General features: G+C 48.7%; 1 protein-coding gene across 4 annotated transcripts in view; it reads right to left on the bottom strand.

The window, feature by feature from the left end:
• LOC308472892 (phosphofurin acidic cluster sorting protein 2-like) overlaps positions 1–16,331 on the bottom strand; it is a 173,655-nt gene that overhangs the window by 27,675 nt on the left and 129,649 nt on the right. For all 4 annotated transcript variants that reach the window (XM_080998135.1, XM_080998134.1, XM_080998133.1 and 1 more), the window contains exons 3-8: positions 8,766–8,855; positions 6,710–6,835; positions 5,338–5,497; positions 4,462–4,553; positions 3,790–3,870; positions 2,049–2,108 (exon numbers count right to left, since the gene is read on the bottom strand). In XM_080998135.1, the coding sequence (XP_080854261.1) occupies positions 2,049–2,108; positions 3,790–3,870; positions 4,462–4,553; positions 5,338–5,497; positions 6,710–6,835; positions 8,766–8,855 (609 nt within the window). The remainder of the gene's footprint in view (positions 1–2,048; positions 2,109–3,789; positions 3,871–4,461; positions 4,554–5,337; positions 5,498–6,709; positions 6,836–8,765; positions 8,856–16,331) is intronic.

Genomic DNA, 16,331 nt, shown 5'->3' on the forward strand with positions numbered 1-16,331 from the left:
TACTGTAAAGGGGCAATATATCTGCAGGATTTTTAATTTCATCCCCCCCACCTGCCCCTTTTGTTCATAGAAGATGGCATTAAAACAGCATGTTAATGGCATTTGCGGATATTACTAATGATGAAAGCTGTGAATGCTAAGTAAGGACGGATTGAAATGGTTTTTGTTTTGTTTTTTGTTTAAGGGGATCTAGCAAGGTTGAGGGGGTGGGAAGCAAGCAAGAAATAACAGGCATTTGTATGCTGCCAGAGTGGGAGGAGGAAGCAGAGTTAACCTACTTCTCATGCACCAAGCATGGGGTGAGGGGTTCTGATCTTCCTTGTCCTAGTGTAAATCCCATCTGTACTTCAGCGTGGATTTATACTGGGTTAATGGCCCACCTAGTCCAGGTTTATCTCCTGCAGCCTTTGCCAACCTGAACCCCCAGATGTTCTCAACTACAACTCCCAGTGGTGGCTGGGGCTGGCGGGAGTTGCCATCCAAAACATTGGGAGGGCACCAGGTTGCCAAAGGCCGGTCCGCTGTGCAATGCAGAGGTCCTTCCAGAAGAAGCCACCCCAAACTTGGCTGCCAGAGATTCTTTTCTACTGCTGGTGCTGGAAGACTGCACCTTCTGTACTCAAAGCAAGCGATCTGCTGTCAGGCTGCGGAGAAGGGAAGCAGGCGGAGAAGGGAAACCAGCTGCCCTTGGTATACCTGAAGGAACGTCTCCACCTTTATCGTTCAGCCTGAATACTGAGGTCAAGCACCAAGGGCCTTCTGGCGGTCCCCTCACTGTGAGAAGTGAGGTTACAGTGAACCAGGCAGAGGGCCTTCTCGGTGGTGGCACCCTCCCTGTGGAACGCCCTCCCATCAGATGTCAAGGAAATAAACAACTATCTGACTTTTAGAAGACATCTGAAGGCAGCCCTGTTTAGGGAAATTTTTTAATGTTTGATGTTTCATCGGGTTTTTAATATTCTGTTGGAAGCTGCCCAGAATGGCTGGGGGAACCCAGCCAGATGGGCAGAGTATAAATAACAAACTATTATTATTATTCTTCACCCTCCACAGTCTCCTGGCAGTGGCCATTCATCTGTCTGCAGCAAGGGTTAAATTAGGCAAACAGAGTAGTCTGTGTCAGGTCTGCTGGGAGACCACCCCATGCAGCTCCTCCTTTCCCATTCCAGCTATAGGCGTCGTCCCTCCCCCCAACTTAACGCACTAATCGACTCGTGCGCGGCGCCAGGAAATAATTAAATAATCCAATTCAAACCCGGAAATGGCGGGAGAGAGGGAGAGCCCGAGCGTCTTCGTGGCTCACAAGGAGACCCTCCCCGGAGCCTGAAGAAAGATGTCAGTGAGGGCAGGGGAATCTCCGAAGAGACCGGAGGTGCAGCGGGACTTTGTTTACTCTGTTCAGCCTCCCCGCCTAACAGCTGATCCGTGTAGTAGCGCAGAAGCAGCCACTTTCCCGTGCCAGCCAGTCCTGGAGCGCCAATTCTAGTTGTGGATATTTGGGGATGCAGTGTTTTTGGCAGGGGTTAAAGAGAGAGCGGCAGAGAGGGCGTTTAAAGGGTGTTTTATAGAGGATGCTCCCTACGCGATTTCACTTATGCGCGCAGGGGCTCCGGAATGTAACCCCCGTGTAAGGGGGGGGGATGTCTGCAGTTCTCCACACCTTCTTACAGGCATGAAGTCCACCGTAGACAATGAAGCTGTCTAATACCGAGTCAGACAATGGGACCATCTAGCTGAGCAGCACCTGCACTGGTCGGCAGCTGCTCTCCCAGGTTTCAGACAGGGAGTCTTTGCTAGTCCTCCCTGGAGATGATGGGGAACGAACCAGGGACCTTCTGCGCTCTAAGCAAATGTTCCACCACTGAGCTAGCTAAGCCTTCCTCAGCAGGGTCCTGCTCACGGGGTGCCAGCTGCCCAAGAGACAGGTGTTGTGTTGCTCCTGCAAACAGGAACCTATGTAGGGGGGGGGGGAGGAGAGGAAGAGGAGGGCAGAAGAGAGAAAGCCGGCTGGCCACATGCCTGACAGGGACAAACTCACAGCTTCTTACCTCGTCCGTCACTTTAAACCTCTTCAGCAAGGCAACAAATTTCTGCTTGAAGTTTGGTTGCTAAAATGAGAAGGAAGTTGGGGATGGGAGTAAACATTTCAATCACAGTGCTAGAGGCTTCTCACTTCCCACCTACCCTGGCTACAGAAACATGCCTCGCTGGTTTTTTAAAAGTTTTCCTGAAGGCAAAACCCGCTAGCCAAAATAATAATGATAGGGGCGAAAACCCTAAGAAGGCCCAGCTCCAGGTATTGTCGGGCAGGCTGCCCCCTCGGCACCAACCACCCCCTGCCCAGTACAGTGGTACCTTGGGTTAAGTACTGAATTCGTTCCGGAGGTCCGTTCTTAACCTGAAACGGTTCTTAACCTGAAGCAACACTTTAGCTAATGGGGCCTCCTGCTGCTGCTGCTGCTGCTGCTGCGCTGCCGGAGCACGATTTCTGTTCTCATCCTGAAGCAAAGTTCTTAACCTGAAGCACTATTTCTTGGTTAGCGGAGTCTGTAAGCTGAAGCGTATGTAACCTGAAGCGTATGCAACCCGAGGTACCACTGTACTTATCACCGCCACCTCCACTCAGGGCTCTTGCCATGGGTGCTGACAGCACCCCAATCCCCACAGCGGCTTATGGGCCAGTTCTCTTGCACTGCCTATTATCAACACTACCTTTCCTCCAGCCTCCCATTGGAAGCCAGGGACACTGGAAGTTGTTTTATACTGAGTCAGACCACTGGGTCCATCTAGGTCAGTTTTGTCTGCACTGAGCAGTAGCATCGACTCTCCAGATTTCGGACAGGGGTCTCTCTGCACCCTACCTGGAGATGCCAGGGATTAAACCTAGCGCCTTCTGCATGAAAAGAAGATGCTCTACCGCTGAACTACGGCCAACGACAAGAACACAACGTACGACTGCTTAATAAATCATCTGAGCACTGAACAGAACGTGGGAGCAGCCATGGTCTTTGCTCAGAGGACTTGGAATCTGCGAGGCCGGAATACAGGCTTTGGGTGGGAAAATGTCAAGACCCATTACTGCCCCAGCCCTGACAGAGCTGCCACTCCGCTGACAAGCAGCCCTTTCAGCCACATCTAAAAGCAAATCAATGTGGCAGCTGACTCGTGTGCCCCTAAGTGCTGCGCGTAAGCAGGCGCACGAGAAGCCTGCCATGTAGACGGCCATTTGGATGGAGGGATGTGGAGGTCAGGAATCAACAGTGGATGGGGGTTTGCATGCATGGATGGCTTGAAGGTGCCGGGTTGCTGAAAAGCAGCTGCCACACAAAGGCATGTGTTAAGAGCATGGGTGGGGAATCCGTGGCCTTCCAGATATTGTGGGACTCCATCTCCCATTCAGCCCCAGCCAGCATGGCCAACGGTCAGGGATGATGGGAACTGTAGTCCAACAATATCCAGAGGGCATCAGCGGAGAAGACTGTTATATGGGATCAATGAGTTACGCAGCTTGTCTATTACGCAGATTAAGCACATTTGCTTATTTTGCACAATTTACTCGGCTCCTGCTAATTTGGGGGGAAATAACTGGAGATGAACTTCTCCAGCATACCAACGAGTTCAACTTCTGGTCAACCAGACTCTAGCCTGAGCGCTATCCTCTATGGCGCCACCTGCTGGGGAGGATCGGAGAGCCTCCCGCATCTAGTCTGTTGCGCTGGGAATAAAATAAAATAAAAACTCCAACCCCCACAAACTCCCCTTTGGAAAAGCAAGGAAGGTTGTCTTTACTCTGGTCATCGATGTGGTTCTGATCATTTTCCGCCTGGCTTTCTTCGGCTTCCTCACTTCATCCTCTTCATCATATAAATCCTGAGAAGCGAGAGATGGCAGCACAGAATCAGAAGAATGTGAAGTTCCACCCCTCTCCACGTGGCCCTCAGAGATGCACCAGGCAGCTCCCCTCACTGGCCTTATTTCGCACTGGGCAGAATGTGTCCCTGAACTTGATAAAGACTCTGGCTGGTCTGAATGGAGGAGAGAGTAGAAACTAGCTTGCTGTAGAAAGGCAGAATTTGTTGCCCATACCTGCCATGTGGCCCTTGAAAAGTTGCCCATAAGGGACTGTGGCCCTCAGGATGGAAATACCATTTTCAGGCTGAGCAAGACCACTGTACGTAACTGATGGCAATACTGCTCAGAGACTGGATACGGGTGAGCTGCTAAAGCAGCAGCATAACTTGGAAGGCAACATGGGGAGAACAGCAGATGTCAATGTGCTGCCTTCGTTGCTGGGACTCCAACTCCCACCAGCCCCAAGCAGCACAGCCAATGGTTAGGGATGATGGGAGTTCTAGTCCAGCAACACCTGAGAGGCACCACATTGGCTACCGCTGTCATAGAGGGAAGGTGAGACCTGAATAGACAGAGAGACAGACAGCAGGCTGGTTGGTCAGTAGCTACCTGGCCTTGCACAGCATCATCGCTGGCTTCCTGCTCGGAGGAAAAGCTGTCGTCCTCTTCTTCAGAGTAGTTGTCAATATCTGGAGAGCGATCTGGAATGGGAAAAGGCAGAGACCATGGCCAAACTGCACTGAGCCAGCAAGGGGAAAGGAAGGGAGTCTGGGGGAAAACATGGTACGGAGCCACTGAGTTTGCTATTAAGGCCTAGGAATCTGTCACTGATGGCAGGGAGCCACTGTAAGGATTCTGGAAGAGGTGTGGCACAAGCAGAGTGAAAGAATAGAGGCCATGTTTAGGAAACAAAGCTATTCTGGATGGATGTAGGAAAGGACATATCACAGGACCGAAAGTCAGTGAAGGTACAGATGAGAGTTGGATGAGAACCTGACTCAAACAGTTTTTAGGTACTAGGCTCAGAGAAGCTTTAGGTTTAAGGAATACATTACTATGTTTGCGATAACTTTTAACAACCCCCCCCCCCCCGAAGCTTTTCTTTTAGGGATAGTTAGCTAATAGAATTAATGGATTATGCTGAAATGGCAAGATTAATGGGTGTAATAAGAAACCAAGAAGAAGAAATTATTAAAGATTGGGGAAATTTTGTGGTATATTTGAAAAACTCATGTATACAAATAAGCTCATTAGCAGGACTAACGTAAAACTAGCAGTTAGATTGATAAACTATAAAATAAAGATAGAGTAATGTGGAAAATGCAGCATGAAAATTAAAATTTAAAAGAAACCACAAAAGTGGGGTGGGGGGAGTCAAATATATGTGATTTGTGTTTTTTTTATTTGCATGTTTGTAAATTTCTTTTGAAAAACTGAAAAATAAAATTTATAAATAAAATAAAATAAAAATAAGTAATACATTACCAGCTTTGATTTTGGGGCCAGAGGGGACGTTTCCATCTTCGTGATCAATGGGCTGGCTAGAGAGAGAGTAGATGCTGATTTCGGCCACTCGGATGCTCACATCCTTGATGTTGCTGTGGAGGCCCAGGAGCTGCCCTCCATCTGTCGGGTGCTGCATGACCTGAATAAGGGATCAATGATACTCAGCACACAGGAGGAAGCCTCTGGAGCAGGCCAGTGACCTGCCATAGGGAGGCAGAATAACATGTATTTGGGCTCCGTGTAGAGAAATGTGTTCTACATTGGGCTGCCTTTGAAGATGGCTTGGAAACTGCAGTTGATGCAGAATTCAGCAAGCAGAATGTTGATCACAGCAGGACTGTCTGAACAAAGAACACCACTTTTGGGATGACTGTGCTGGATACGAATTAGTTTCCAGGCTTAATTCAAAATGCTAGTTTCCGCCTGTAACGACTTATGCAGATTAGAAACTCAGGACCTTAAAAGATATCACTTCTCCCCACAGGAACCAGCCTGGACCATGCAATTAGTCGGTACAGCATGAGACTCCTAATCTCAGGGTTGTGGGTTTGAGCCCCACGTTGGACGAAACATTCCTGCACTGCATCGGGTCGGACTAGAAGAATCCTGTGGTCCTTTCCAACTCTACAATTTATGATCATTATCTTGAAACCCTCCTTAGTGTGGCCCCTCCATGCTCAGAAGTTGGCAACATGAGATTGGGCCTTTCCAGTGGTGGCCCCCTAGATGTGGAATGCTCTCAGGAAGGCACACCTGGCACACCGCACCCATCCCATTTATATTTAGGCGCCAGGCAAAGACTTTTCACTTTACCCAGGCTTTCGGCCCTTATTTTGAAGGGTGAAACTGTGTCCTCTTTTAGTGGGGTGGGACCTGTAAGCCCTGCCTTTTTTCTGTACAGCTGTGCTTTTTTGATTTTTTATTGGAAATTCCTAATTGGCTTTAAGGTAACTCGCTTTGGTTCCCTCCATGAAAACAGCGACCGGCAAATACAATGAATAACATCAGCAAAAACAAGCAAGCAACTCCCAGCATCCCTTGCCATTGACTTTGCTTGCTGGGGCTGATGGGAACTGCGGCTACATCTGGGCCTCCATGTGGAAGAGGAGCTCCGTATACAGGATCTACCTAGAGGAGGGGCTCCAATTCTACTCCCTTGCGCAGGAGGAGGCTTCTAGAACAGACCAGTCCCCTCCCACGTACAAGAAGCACAACCTCCCAAGATCTTGAGAAGATGCCCTGGTGCCTCTCCCGCTTCCCATCAGCTCTGGCACCACCAAGAGCCCATTGCTCAGAGATGGTTAAAGGCATGGGATGCCCACATAACTGCCCACCTTGCTGCTTCCCTTACCTCAGCCATGTTGATGATGCCCACTGCCAGGGTCTTGTAGCCCAAAATAGTGCGGTTCTTGTACCTCTTTCTGCGCTGGAGCATGATTTGGAGCTTGTTGCCATCACGTTTCAGGAAGTGTGGGTACTACAGGGAGAGGAGGAGACAAATTCAGATAATATGCTGTTTTTGAGATGCCCGTTCGGTGTAGCGGTTCAGGCAGAGGTTGGCAACCTAAGGCCCATGGGCTGGTTCTGGCCCATGAGCTTCCTGGAACCGGCCCACGGCGGTTCTGTGGATTGGTGTGGGGATTCCATGTTCTTTTCCCCCCGCAGCGCCATTTTTCTCTCGCCGCGGGGACCGACTTCTGGGTCGGAAGAGCGCCGGATTGTGTGTGTGCACATGCGCACGGGCACTCCTCACCTGGAGGAGCACCTGTACGCGTGCGTACACGCAATTTCTGGCGCACTTCTGGAACGGAGGAGCGCCCTTGCGCACACGCTATTTCCGGTACACTTCTGATCCAGAAGAGCGTCAGAAATAGCCTGAGTGCACGCACTGGGGCACACGCTCCGGCGCACCAAGAGGTCTGCCAGGGAGTGGACCGGACCAGCCTCAAAAAATGTTGCCAACCCCTGGGTTAGGGTGAAGAAGAAGATGATAACGAATTACACTTATTAGCCACTTTTTCTTCCATTTGCAAGAAGTAAATGCAAAGTGACTTATGGTATAATAGAAAAAAATTAAACCAACATAAAACGAAAACGAACCAAAAGCTAAAACATTCACACACGCGGAAGACGGTCTAACACATCCCAGCCACTGAAGAGGTCACATTATCCAAAACTCTCCAAACGGAAGGTCATAAGCCCGGCTGAAAAGAAATGTTTTTTGGCCTGGCACCTAAAAGTAGCCAGTTATGGTACCAGGCGTGCCTTCCTAGGGAGAGCATTCCATAAGCTGGGTGGTGCTAGCATTCAAATCTCCACTAAGCCATGCAGCTCATCGGATGGCCTTGGTCCGGTCACAGTCTCTCAGCCACCCTCACCGAGTTGTTACAAGGATAAAATTAAAAAAGGGTGAACCATATACGCCATCTTGAGCTCCCTGAAGGGCAGGTGGGATATAAACGTAGTAGGAGTAGGAGTAGCAAGTAAATAATAAATAAGCTCCCAGCAGAGAACTCAAGAAGAAACAAGCTTGATCTCTCAAATGCTCTCCATGTTTTCTTCCATGCATCTCCTCAACACTGGGGAAACCCAGTCAGATGGGAGGGGTATAAATAAATTATTATTATTATTATTATTATTATTATTATTACTACTACACCATGGCTAGCAGTTCACTCGGCCTAGCCCATCTTTCCCCATTCTGGTGTCGCTCCAGATGCTCACTAGATCTTATCTCCCATTATCCCTGACTCTAGGAAGAAGAAGAAGAAGAAGAAGAAGAAGAAGAAGAAGAAGAAGAAGAAGAGGAGTTGGAGTTTGGATTTGATATCCCGCTTTATCTCTACCCTAAGGAGTCTCAAAGCGGCTAACAATCTCCTTTTCTCTCTTCCCCACACTCTGTGAAGTGAGTGAGGCTGAGAGACTTCAGAGAAGTGTGACTAGCCCAAGGTCACCCAGCAGCTGCATGTGGAGGAGCAGAGATGCGAACCCGGTTCCACCAGATTACGAGTCCACCGCTCTTAACCACTACACCACACTGGCTCCCATACTTTAGGCCATGCTGGGGGACACCAGGTTGGGGCAGGCAGACTCTCATGAATGACTGATTTGAAAGGAGCCTTTCGCTGCCATCCTAAACACATTTGCTAGGAAGCAAGCCCCACTGAACACAGCAGAACTGACTTCCGGGGGGTAAACATGTCTAGAGCTGCTGTCAGAATAGCAATCATACCCTACGTGTGCAAGGGAAAGCCTCTTCAACAGAATCTCAAGGAAACTCCTAAAGCTCTTTCCTGTCTGTTCCCAAATGCACGGTCCGTTCAGAAAGCCAGAGACGCAGGGAAAAGATTTTAATCATCCTGTCGAGGGACAGTTCTCTGCTATCTGGCAAGCAAAGTTCAAATTACCTGCAACGAAAATGTCAGTTCCAGGTCAGTCTCCATCAGGCCTCCAGGGGGCAGAACATATTCATTGGATCTCAGGACTCGCTTTGAACCCTGCAACAAGACCCGGATTGAAGTGTTAAGAGTCAATTATCGCATCACAACCTCAGCTGGCCTGTGTGAAGGAGGAAAAACACAACACTAAGAATTTGATGACACAAGGTGAAGCAACAGAGCAGTCTGTATTAAGCAGAAGATGATTTCCAGAGATCTGAGCCTTAAAGAAAAGGAAATGGGCAATGTAGGGGCAAGGGGTGGCGCCATGACACTGAAAAGCAACTAGGTACAAATGCTTTAAGAAGACTTTCTCCTAATAAATGAACACAGCAAGCAAAATTCACTGTGAATGAGTTCACACAGGATGACCCGGGGAGCCACAGAAGGACTGTGTTGAGCTTTACCTATATATTTCAATATATCTTGCATTTATGTCATGCTTTAAAAAAATAATAAATACATATATACAAGCAAAGACAGGCAAGTGGTACAGGTTCTTTTTCACCACCCAATTCTCCCACAGCACACCATCAGCCAGCTGATCTGGATCTGAGCCAAAGGCATAAGACAAGTCCTTCCATTCAGCCGCCCACAAATTGTAGAAGACCAGGACACGGTCAACTAGCCCTCCTCCTTGCAACCAATGATTTCAACATGCTCCTGGTGGTCTTGTTGTTGTTTAGTCGTTTAGTCGTGTCTGACTCTTCGTGACCCCATGGACCAGAGCACGCCAGGCACTTCTGTCTTCCACTGCCTCCCGCAGTTTGGTCAAACTCATGCTGGTAGCTTCGAAGACACTATCCAACCATCTCGTCCTCTGTCGTCCCCTTCTCCTTGTGCCCTCCATCTTTCCCAACATCAGGGTCTTTTCCAGGGAGTCTTCTCTTCTCATGAGGTGGCCAAAGTATTGGAGCCTCAGCTTCACGATCTGTCCTTCCAGTGAGCACTCAGGGCTGATTTCCTTAAGAATGGATAGGTTTGATCTTCTTGCAGTCCATGGGACTCTCAAGAGTCTCCTCCAGCACCATAATTCAAAAGCATCAATTCTTCGGCGATCAGCCTTCTTTATGGTCCAGCTCTCACTTCCATACATCACTACTGGGAAAACCATAGCTTTTACTATACGGACCTTTGTTGGCAAGGTGATGTCTCTACTTTTTAAGATGCTGTCTAGGTTTGTCATTGCTTTCCTCCCAAGCCTGGTGGTCTTACAGAGTTTTAAACGAGACACGTTGAAAGGTTTGTCCGCTGTTTGGCTTGTGAGGAAGGGGGGAAATGTCAAGAGTTGTAGGAAATGAAGAGAGCTCCCACACTTTAATGTTACAAGTCTTCTTTTGGATTTTGGATGCAACAAGTATGCCATCGGTTGGCCAGCCTTTCTCAACCTGGTGCCCTCCGTAAGTTTAGGCTTATAACACCCATCAGTCCTGGCTGATGATGGGAGTTTTAATCCAAAACATACGAAGGGTGCTAGGTTGAGGAAGACTGCTGTAAGCAATATGATGTCTGAATGCATGAAGCCCAAAACTGCAAAGGACTCATTACTCTGGGGTTTCATCTTTGCTACTGTGTTTGAACAAGTGCAAAAGGTCACTCTGACAGGCAGCAGTTCTCCACGGTCTCAGGTAGAGTTCTTTCCTAACCCTATTACCCTAGATCCTTTCAACTGAAGGTGAGCCTTGGGATCTACTGCACAGAGGATCATGTGCTTTGCTATGAATGGACAGAAAAGCAGAGCGTGGTGCTGTCAGAACAATTCTTATGCTCAAAGGTAAAGGTAAAGGTAAAGGGACCCCTGACCATGAGGTCCAGTCGTGACCGACTCTGGGGTTGCAGCGCTCATCTCGCTTTACTGGCCGAGGGAGCAAGTGTACAGCTGCCGGGTCATGTGGCCAGCATGACTAAGCCACTTCTGGCGAACCAGAGCAGCGCACAGAAATGCCCTTTACCTTCCCGCCAGAGCGGTACCTATTTATCTACTTGCACTTTGATGTGCTTTCGAACTGCTAGGTTGGCAGGAGCAGGGACCAAGCAACAGGAGCTCACCCCGTCGCAGGGATTCGAACCACCGACCTTCTGATCGGCAAGTCCTAGGCTCTGTGGTTTAACCCACAGCGCCAGCCGCGTCCCAATCTTATGCTCGTACCTGTGCTTAAAAACAAACTTTCCCAGGTTTTTAAGGTTGAAGTGTGCCTCCAGTTCTCATCCGGAAAAAGCAAGCACAACTTATCAAGCCCCAGCTGGGCATTCCTGAACCGAGGCTGCCCCAAATGCTTGGTACACCGTGCAGAGTCGCTTAGATCCTCCACCTCGGCAGACAAGCCACTGCTAAGAAAGCAATTGCCTATTTCCCTGCTCAAATGAGCCGGGGCGATTTTCTCCATGCTTCAGGGAGGGTCGCTCCACTGCCAGTGAGAAGTTCAGAGAAAGAGCAGAGTATAGCCAAATTATCCACCCACCTCGCCTTATTAAGCCGCGCGGAATTAACTTGGCTCGGGGGCAAACATTACATAGATCTGTCTGAGTGGAGAGATTCCACTTCCAGCAGGATTAACCTTGCTCACCTTGGGAGGGGAAAAGGAAACGGATTAGCTGGCGGAGAGTTGCGGCAGCTCTCCCACTTTGCCCACCAGGACTCCTAAGGCCTTATGCTGGTAATGCCCTTTTAATTAGTTTTAAAATAATATTAATCCACCAAGCATTATCGAAGAAGGCATTCTGGTGCCTTCGGAGCTCAAAGGCACTCAATGTGTGAGGGGGAAAAGTAGCCTTTGCTGGATACGATAATCCTCTGGGGTTAAGTCTACAAGGTGAACCACAACAAGGAAGATGAGGGTGCAGGCTGCCAGTTGGGACTGGTGGGGCGCAAGGCAGAAGGTCAACAGTAGGTGGAGCCAGTGCCACACACGCAGAGTCAACAGGGTCTGGTTTTGACAACCATCCGCCTCCCTGCTGAGTTTTACAAAAGCTACACCAATTAAGGAAGGGAAGGAAGCTGGCAGGTGGTGTCATCCACTGGACTGGTTATAAGCAAGATGACAGACTGGGGTGGAGGTGCCCAAAGGTAGACTGAGGCTGGGGAAGAGCCCCACTCACCCTTATGGACCAGCCTCTGCTTGGTGTATGCTGTAGGCCAAAGTCCTAGGCATCACAAACAGAAGGAGATTGCACTGCTCGCTCTAGGATTCTTTGGACAGGGGTGAGGAACCTGTGGCTCTCCATCAATGCATTCATTCGAAACTGTGCTTTGCAGGGTTCATCGTCCTTCATCTGGGTCTGTCTGGTGGAACCCTACATCAGGGATGGGGAACCTGTGGTCCTCCAGACATTGCTTGATTACAATTCCCACTGTCTCTGACCACTGACCACTCTGTCCAGTGCAGGAAGGAGGGGAGCCCAACATCTAGAGGGCCTCTTGTTTGACACGAGTAGGGCTCACACCAGTAACTGAGGCTAATCTGAGAAAAACCTCCCACAAACATTTTAGGGTGGTTCCCTATATCAGACAGGTGGGAGATGGGCTTGATGCTCTTGATGGGGTTACATTTCCTCTGAAGGAGCAGGTTCATAGCTTGGGGGTACTCCTGGATCCTTTGCTGTTGCTTGAGGCTCAGGTGGCCTCAGTGGCCAGGAGTGCCTTCCATCAGCTTCGGCTGGTGGACCAGCTACGCCCCTATCTGGACAGGGATAGCCTAACTACTGTTGTCTATGTTGTGGTAACCTCAAGGTTAGATTATTGCAATGCAGTATATGTAGGGCTGCCTCTGAAGACGGTTCAGAAACTTCAGCTAGGGCAGAATTCAGCCACCAGGTTGCTCAGGGTTTTTTTTTTGGGGGGGTGTTATTGGGTTATTTTTATTCTGATGATGTATTTTGTGGTTTTATATTTTATATTTATTTTGTGAACCGCCCTGAGACCTCCGGGTATAGGGCGGTATATAAATTCAAACAAACAAACAACAACAACAACTTAAGAAACTGGGTGGTTCATGCAGGAGAAATGGTCATTCATCTAATTTGGTGCCAAGACATAGAGCGCTTTATAGGTCAAAATCAGCCTAATAAATTATGTCTGGAAACAAACTGGCAGCCAGTAAAGAAATAATAGATGTCTCATGTGTAATGCACTGCAGTAACCAGGGCTGGACATTAGCAGGGCATCAATAACAGTCACAAGGCTCTGTGTAGGAAATGTCACAACTGGTTCACAGACTTAAGCAGGTGAAAGGTGCTTTGTGCCACACGGATAGAATCATAGAGTTGGAAGGGACCCTGAGGGTCATCTAGTCCAACCCCCTGCAATGCAGAAATCTCAGCTAAAGCATCCATGACAGATTGCCATCCAACCTTTGCTTAGAAACCTCAAAGGAAGGAGAGTCCACAACCTCCCAAGGGAGACCATTCCACTGTCGAACAGCTCTTACTGCCAGAAACTTTTTCCTGATGTTTAGTCGGAATCTCCTTTCTTGTCAAGGATCATTCAGGCCACCAAATTAAGGCCCCAATCTAACAGTACTTAACAGTGACAAATGTGATCCTTAAGGGGAACTGCAACCCCATCCAAAACAGATTGAACATCACCCTATTAATCCAGTGAGGCAGTTACTGCTAGTGCCACCATTTTGTCTAGATTTAATTTGCTGTTAGGGACGCGGGTGGCGCTGTGGGTAAAACCTCAGCGCCTAGGACTTGCCAATCGCATGGTCGGCGGTTTGAATCCCCGCGGCGGGGTGAGCTCCCGTCGTTTGGTCCCAGCTCCTGCCCACCTAGCAGTTCGAAAGCACTCTTAAGTGCAAGTAGATAAATAGGTACCGTTTTCTAGCGGGAAGGTAAACGGCGTTTCCCTGTGCTGCTCTGGTGCTGGCTCACCAGAGCAGCTTTGTCACGCTGGCCACATGACCCGGAAGTGTCTCCGGACAGCGCTGGCCCCCGGCCTCTTAAGTGAGATGGGCGCACAACCCTAGAGTCGGACACGACTGGCCCGTACGGGCAGGGGTACCTTTACCTTTACCTTTTAATTAGCTGTTATTCAGCCTATTCCCAATTCCAGAGGTGTTCAGCACTTGAAATAGGGCAGGGGTGAGGAACCTTTGTCCCCCAGATGTTGCTGAACCACAACTTCCTTCAGGTCTAGCAAGTTTGGTGAACGGTCAGGGATCATAGGAGTTGTAGTTCAGTCACATCTGAGGGGCCAAAGGTTCCCCACACCTGAAACAGTCACACACAGTATTTCTACTTCTACCATTTTGTTCTGAAACAAACTCCCAGGCCTAAATAATGCCCTACTCTCTTTAATGGCCAATTGTCCCTGTCTTCTCCAAACTCTCAGAAAGTTGACATCATTTGCCTTGCCAAAGGGCACGACCCTGAGCAGGTCCGAATTTATGGTAAAACCACGGACCGAATGCCTCTGGTAGATGTTCTGCATAATCCAGATGAAAGGCGAGCCAGAAGGAATGGACGAGATATAACTCCTGACACTCACAACAGGGCTAATTTGAGATGGACTTGAATGAACCTAAAACAGGCATAGCATGTGGCCAATGTCAAAAATAGTTGCTTGGGTGGGGGGGAAATCATTGGAGAGAAGTGTTTTGGGAGGAAGGAAGCTCCACAAGAAGGAAGATATTATCTGCTGCTCCAGGGCCTACCCTGCTGTGCTCTCACATGACTTGTAAATAAAAGCAAATGTGGCCCATTGGCTGAAGTGTAAATTAAGGCCTAGAAGGGGAGCGTTCAAAGCCCAACCCAATTAATAACTTGCTGGGAGGCCTCAAGGAAGCCGCCACGTTTCCGTGCCAATTCTCCATTTGCATAAAGGGAACGATAACCTACTTCAAAGGTTGCTTTGAGATAGAATTAAACAAGGTAGTGAATGCTACAGATCGACTTAGTCCTCCCTCATACGGTGTGGCTCTTAAGGCTCAAATTCTGCCTTCAGGAATAGCATTTGATGCGGTACACTTCTGGGTGTGGCTATGTGCAGCGCCACTTCTGAGTGGTATTTACTTCCATGATTCCGTCTCAACTGGCAATAATAATGACATAATTATTGGTGTCAAGAGAAGGAGTGTAAGCCTGGCTGCCTTGTGAGATCATTGTCAGATACTTTCCAGTATTCCCCAAAATATACTTGGTCCGGAACAGGGAGAGGGTCTGTTCAGCAACTGTGCCCAGAACATGTCCCCCCCCCCCATCTCATCCCATCTCTAACAGTCTTCCAGAAGAAAATCAAAGCCTTCCTTTTTCAGGAAAGTTTTTGGGCTGTAAATGGTTGTTCTCTTTCTGAAATGGTGTAATGGCTGTGGTTACATTATTACTGGTGGTTGTGGTATCTTTCATCTACCCTTGCTGTTTAGTTCTAAGACACTGCTGAGACAACTTGTATTTTCTACCTCAGCTACAGGACTGCTGACCATGGTCCTGAATCAGCACCTTGGTCCTTATTCACAGGTCTGGCCATCTGTTCCAGAACCCCAGGACAACTGATCTCTTCAGTTGGGCCATCACCTTCTCTTGGTGGTGGATATCACCATGGATCAGGAGACAATAAGTGCAAGATCCCTCCAGCTAAAAGCAACTACACACATGTGCATACAGCTGAAAACATAATGATTGGGTTCCAAAGCATATGTGTGATACAGGTAGACACAGCAGGCAACTTCCTACTGATTGCTGCTCTCTCCAGTATTTACACAGAAACTTCCACTCATCCAACACAAAGAGGTGAAATAGCTCTTGGTAGTATTCACTACGTGGCCCACCCTGATACTTTCCACAGGCTGCAGAGTGCAAGATCCTGTTCTAGTCCAGCCTTCCCTGACATGTGTCCTCCAAAAGTTTTGGACGACAGCTTCCATCTGCCCCAGCCAGTCTAAAACATCTGGAAGGCACCAGTCTAAAACATCTGGAAGGCACCAGTCTAAAACATCTGGAAGGCACCAAGTTGAGGAACGCTGCTCTAGAATCCCCAGGGCTTAACTTTTCTTTCTCAAAAAGGCAGAGAGATCGCTCTCTTCTAGCACTGCTCTATTGCTGCTAAAAGATTTGTTAGACAAACCCCTTCTTTTCTGACATTCAGTTTGGTTTCAAGGGAAGTGGGGAGTGACTGTAAGCCTGGAGGCAATAGGAAAAATGGAAGAACAAAGAAAATGGAACCAAGAGTCAAAATGCATCAGGCACTACTGGTTCAGCACTGCAAGTCACTGTGTAGGGAACAGGTGGAAGAAGCCACCAAGCCAGCTGGCTACTTGCAAGTAGCCTGACCAGCACTCACCTTGTACAGGCTGCAGATGGGGAAAAAATGGGAATGGTGAGATGATGCAAACTTTCAAGATGGGTCCTTCCCAATGCCCTGAGCTCCCACCTGCCTGCCTTCTTCCTCATAGCTAGTCCAGGGGTGGCACTGCTTGCTGGTTTCCTCCTCCTTAGCCCCAGCGGGGCAAAACTACAACTAGTTGACTCTCTCAACTAACTATGGCTCCACCTACTGTTGGCCCCTCCTGCTTTCCATCCTACCACCCACAATGGCCA

Source organism: Podarcis pityusensis (genome assembly GCF_964106645.2).
Source record: "Podarcis pityusensis genome assembly, chromosome: 3".
NCBI classification, from domain to species: Eukaryota; Metazoa; Chordata; class Lepidosauria; order Squamata; family Lacertidae; genus Podarcis; species Podarcis pityusensis.